General features: G+C 40.0%; 1 protein-coding gene across 1 annotated transcript; it reads left to right on the top strand.

The window, feature by feature from the left end:
• Positions 1 to 432: 432 nt before the first annotated feature.
• Positions 433 to 3,265, top strand: LOC132627944 (uncharacterized). Its single transcript, XM_060343573.1, has 5 exons — positions 433 to 590; positions 683 to 773; positions 1,385 to 1,717; positions 2,455 to 2,795; positions 2,878 to 3,265. The coding sequence occupies exons 1-5, from the start codon at positions 513 to 515 to the stop codon at positions 3,094 to 3,096; spliced, it is 1,062 nt and encodes a 353-aa protein (XP_060199556.1). The 5' UTR covers positions 433 to 512; the 3' UTR covers positions 3,097 to 3,265.
• Positions 3,266 to 5,991: the final 2,726 nt, after the last annotated feature.

Below are 5,991 nucleotides of genomic sequence, written 5' to 3' on the forward strand. Positions count from 1 at the left end.
GAGTTGAACAGAAAGATAAGCAATACTCGGTATTCTGGCAAACAGTGAGTCAAGTAAGAAATAGACGACTAGCATGGTCACACATACAGATGTTAAAACAGTACTCTCTCCGTCTCAATGTAGTCACGCCTTCGAATTTTGAGAGTCAAATGAATTTTTCATTAACCATAATATTTTCATACTCCTTTTAAATATTTTGAATTAATAATTATTATAATTTATAGTATCCCTTAGGCAGTTTTCAAATATGTAAATTTCATTTTTTTAAAAATCTAAAAATTCTATGTCAAAATTTAAAAGTTTGACTCTCGAAATTTCAACAATGCTACATAAATTGGGATAAAGGGAGTAAGAAATAAGGTGTCCGTAATACTGCAAACTACAGGAGGCCATATGTCAATAAAATAAACATGGGGGGAGTTTTTGTACATTTAACACTTGAAATTTAAAAGAAAAAATAGAGAGGAGCTGAAATGGGGTTTAGGGTTTACTAGTGTAATCCAGAACAAAACATGAACCTGCAATCTGCTTGTTCTTTGCTTCATCATGAAGTTTCAATCCCCAAATTTTCTCAAATTCATCATCACAATGTAAGTATCTTTCATTTCTCTCTGTATATGTATATTTTAGCATGTATTTGCTATCTGTATATAGACTCGTAATTTGTATTAATTTTGTGTAGGTTTCTGTGTCGTCTCTGGTGAGAAATAACCATGACAGAAGCTATGTTCTATTGGATAAAGGAACCCCTTTTGTTCAAAACGGACTGAAATGTAATTTTTTTTTTTTTTTTTTTTTTTATATATATATTGCTTTAAAGATAATATTTTGGTTTGGAATTCATTCAGGTAATCCATGTTTCCATTCCAATTTTTTCTGTTGGATTTTGTATATATTGCCTTAAAGATAATATTTTGGATTGAAATTTAGACATCCATGATTTCATTCTGTTTACCCCTAAATCCATAATTCTGAGTAACAATTGAATTTGCAATGTGGCCTAGGGACAAGCAGGTTAAGGTCGACCAAATAATAAAGTAAACGATGCTAACTTGCTATATGTAAAGCAATATTAACTAACACATAAGTAATAATGAACAAAGTTATTGAATAGAGCAGAATAAATAATGCCAATTGAAGTGACTCCAGGGTTGAAATTCAGATATCCATGCTTAATTCCAATTTCCTTTTTTGGGTTTTGTATATATTGCTTTAAAGATAGTATTGTGGGTTGAAATTCAGACATCCATGCTTTCTTACCAATTTCCTCTTTTGAGTACCTCTACATTGCTTCAAAAGACAGCATTTTTGATTTGTTTCCAATTTTCCCTTTTTGAGGATGTATATATTTCTTAAAATATGGTCTTGTTTCCTTATTTTGCAGTTATTCCATCACTGAAGAGGGGATTGATAGTGAATGCCTCTAATTCCAGTCCTTCAGGAAAGTTGAACTATGATGGCAGGGAAAGTAAGGTTGTGAGCGTAATAGTCAGTAATGGGTCTGAACCGTTTCGGGGTAAATCAGGTTCTGTTTCATTCCGCGGGATTACTCACCAAATGGTTGAAGAAAGTAAGTTGGTGTCAGCTCCCTTTGAGGAAAAAAGAGGCTCCTTTCTTTGGGTTCTTGCTCCTATAGCATTGATCTCTTCTTTGGTGCTTCCTCGGTTCTTCATTGCGGTTGCCGTTGATGACTTAATCAAGAACGCGACTTTTGCAGGTATATCATAAGTAGACTAGAAGTTGGTTGTTAACTTTCTTGATGCTGATTTCTGTAACCATTGACTGGGTATGCAAATATGTGGAGTTGACTAATCTACCAACTGGGTGTGTATATTTTATAGAACAAATTTTAGTCAGATTAACAGAGAAGTTGGACAAGGTTATTTTCTTGAGCTGGAGTGTTGTGGTTATCTAGCTGATACATATTGATTCTTCATATATGTCTTGGTATAATGCATTTAAGTTCCTATGTCTTGTTAGAATTAATCTAGTCTATCCAATCATGGAGAGTAGAAGCGAACGGGCCAGGCAATTATAATGGGTAACTAGATAGACTCACACTAAACGCATTGCCTTATAAAAAAAGAAGAAGATAAACTCACACTAGATGAAACTAGCAGTATGTTAAAGCAGATGATAAACAAGATATGTCTCAGAAGATGCCCCTGCTCTTATGTTTTGATATTTGTTTCAACTGAATGTTAGTAGACTTTGAAGTGTATGTTATAGTGTTACTTTGGGCTACCTGGATAGATTTTATGATAGTTTCCACTAGGCAAGCTAGGTTAATTTCTAGCTACCTTGTTTAAGCTGTTAAGCAACAACGTTACGAATCTTGAATAACGGTTTTACAGTCAATATTCTCCCCCAAAATTATAGCTAGATGAACACAATTCAGCAGCACTCGCAGTTATAAATGTGAAAAATTACTGAAATCTACAGCTGTCTCTGCAGAAATTGTGTCTTCATTTTTCTCGGAGGTCATGTTCTATATTGGCCTTGCGACATACCTTCGGGTCACTGACCATGTTCAGAAGCCATATCTACAGTTCAGTGCAAAGAGATGGAGCCTAATAACTGGGCTAAAGGGATACATAACATCTGCTTTCTTTATAACGGGGTTTAAGATTTTTGCCCCCCTCTTTGCTCTTTGTGTAGTCTGGCCTTCACTTGGGTTGCCAGGCTTGGTTGCAGTGGCACCTTTTCTGGTCGGGTGTTTGGTACAATATTTATTTGAGAGATTTCTTGACAAACATGGATCATCTTCTTGGCCTTTGGTGCCAATTATTTTTGAGGTATGCAAACTGCTAACTTTTTCCTTTTCTCTTCGGGGTAAAGGCAAGTAAACATGGGATTGAGAATTTCGAATCTTTGCAGGTTTATAGGATATATCAGTTGACGAGATCCGTGCATTTTGTGGAGAAGTTGATGTTTGCCATGAGCGGAGCTCCTGTCACCCCCGAGTTGTTCGACAGAAATGGTGCATTGATTGCTTTGATAGTGACTTTCCAAGTTTTAGGAATAACTTGCTTATGGTCCTTGTTTACATTTCTTCAAAGGCTCTTTCCTTCCAGACCTGTTTCTGAAAACTACTAATCTTTGTAGATGAAGATGTTGATCTTTTTTTCTTTTTTGTTTTTTTAGAAACGTTGATTTGCATTATAGTTTAAATTATCTGGTGCAGTATCTAGTCCTAATATCGCTACTTTTCTGAGCTAACAGAGAAATGCATTCGCTTCAGTTAATCAATCAAGGTTCTCTTCCACTGAAATCTTATTTATACTGGTAAATTTATATCAGATTTGGCCGTTTGATAATACAATCTCTGAATTGACACTCATTCATCGAGCAGCTAAAATGGAACAAACGTCCAAATACAACAAAAGAAACTTCAATCACATTACACCTAGTTAACAAGCTTGTTACCTATGTAGAAAGAATAAAAGTTTGTTTTAGCAAACAATGAGTGTTTGATTGCAGAATTGTCAACTTATGATGTGTTATTTCAGGTTCTTGGGAAGATTAGTTTTTACTTAGTAGGTGTTTGGACATGCTATTTCATGTCATAATTTCAAGTCATGAGATGAAATTAGTGTTTGGACATGCGATTTCATCTCATGAGATGAAATTTCAAATCATTCAAGAAGGCATGATTTGGAATTTCAATTCATCATTTCAAAATTTTTAAATTTAAAACTTGACCCATAAGTTTATGTTTTGTAAAAAACCCATAAGTTGGTAGACATTTTTAACAATTATTCCTACCAACCTCATTAACTTCTACCAACAGTTATTTATGTTCGTACCATGTGGGAGGATTATATTAAAGAGTAGTTACATTACTACTGTTACACGGCGCCTTCCTGAGACTTCTTGGAAGGGCGACGTAAGGCTAAGCAACCGATGATTCCAAGGTTACTGTCCGCCAACCGGGGTCCCCTTCGCACGCTAGACGAGACTGTCAGTGCCGTGCGGGAAAACCAATGTCAAGAGCAATTGAGAGAGCATAAAAGTGAATTGAGAATGAGAAAGAAAGAGAGCTTGTTTGCATTAATGAAAGCTATTACAATGAGAGCAAGCGATGTCGAGGAGGAGAGACACCAGTACAGAGAATTGATTGCTTGCTTGAAAGTTTTGATTGCTTGATCCCCCTAATAATGCTTTAAAAATAAAAACCCAAGTTACAGGACTAGACATAAATTTGCTAGAGAATCACAACAAAAAATACATAAAGTAAACTACTCTATATTTACAACAAAAGAGACCTAACTAGAGCAGGTCCATGTGCACCCTCGGTCGTGGCACTGTCGTGCGCGCAGGGCACAGTGCGGGCGCACACTGGGGCGCAGGCACTGGGCGCTGAGCGCTGGTACTGTAGTAGGGCTGCACTGTCACTGGGTGCTGGGCACGCGTTGGGGCGCGGCTAGCATAGGAGCTCGAGCAAGGGACATTGATGGGGTGACACAGGCAGTAGCAACCTTGTCACTTGGGGCATCCGAGACCACGGGGTCGTCTATGGAGCTAGGCGCTGAGAGGCTTGCCATGGCGCCATGGGGCGCATCCAATGGGTCATGGGGCATGGCTGGAAAGCCGCCCATGACATTCTCCCCCACCTGAGTTGGCGACGTCCTCGGCGCCTTGCTTGCAAGATATTCATCGATCAGGTGCTTGTAGGCTTTGAGGCTGGTGCCTCTCTCCCACGTATTCTCTTCTGCATCACATCCCAGCCATTTCACCAGGAACTCTTGGTGATCTTTTCTTGAGGCATGTATGACTCGATCGTTGAGGATGGCTTCTACTACCCTTTTCCCAGTTGCTTGTGGGCCTCGAATGCTAGGTATTGTGAGCTGGCTTCCTGAAGGGTCTTCTGTGTCTTCTCGAAAAGGCTTTAAAAGACTGACATGGAACACAGGATGAATCTTCCACCAAGCTGGGGTATCCACCCGGTATGCTACCTTGCCAATGTGCCTCTCAATGGACAGAGGTCCAATGTATTTTTGCAACAGGCGGGGGTCATGGACCCCTGCAAATAGGTATCTCTTTGGGATCTTCACCATCACCTTGTCCCCAACCTGATATTCCACAAAGCGACGATTCTGATCTGCATGTCTCTTCATCCGCTTTTGTGCCTTCACCAGATAGCTCCGCACTATCTCTAAATTCTGCTTCCATTCTTTCGAGAAGCTAGCTGCTCGTGGAGATTTTGCCATATTTGGGGCATTCACAGTGTGTGGGAGTAGTGGTTGCTGTCCGGTAACAATTTCAACAGCGCTCTTGTTTGTGCTAGAGCTCTTTTGTGAGTTGAAACATAGTTGGGCCGCATCCAATAGCTTCACCCAATTCTTCTGCGAGCCGGTAACAAAGTGCCGCAGATATTCCTCCAACATGCCATTGAACCGCTCCGTCTGACCATCAGATTGCGGGTGAAAGCTCGAGCTGTGACTCAGTTTAGACCCTAAGCACTTAAAGAGCTGGGTCCAAAAGTTGCTGGTGAAGCGAGAGTCGCAATCACTAACAATATCCTTGGGCAGACCCCAATATTTGACAACATGGGTGAAGAAGAGTCGAGCTGTCTCCTCTGTTGATATATACTTGGGTGCTGCAATAAAAGTGGCATACTTAGAGAACCGATCAACCACGACCAAGATAGTCGTGAGATCTCCAACCTTGGGCAAGCCGGTGATGAAATCCAATGATACGCTTTCCCAAGGCCTCTTTGGGACAGGTAATGGCTCCAACAGGCCCGCTTATGTTAAGCTGTCAGACTTGTCTTTCTGGCATACTAGGCAAGTCTTCACATACTGAGCGACATCATTTGCCATCTGGGCCAATAATACGCACGGCGTAGCAGTGCCATGGTACGTTCTTCACCTGGGTGGCCTGCCCATAGAGTGTCTTGACATTCCATCAGGAGAGTCCTCCGCAGATCTCCTCCTTTAGGAACGTAAAGGCGGTTTCCTTTTGCCTTCAGGAACCCATCCTCTATGTAGA

This window comes from Lycium barbarum, chromosome 2 (genome assembly GCF_019175385.1).
Source record: "Lycium barbarum isolate Lr01 chromosome 2, ASM1917538v2, whole genome shotgun sequence".
Taxonomy (NCBI): domain Eukaryota; kingdom Viridiplantae; phylum Streptophyta; class Magnoliopsida; order Solanales; family Solanaceae; genus Lycium; species Lycium barbarum.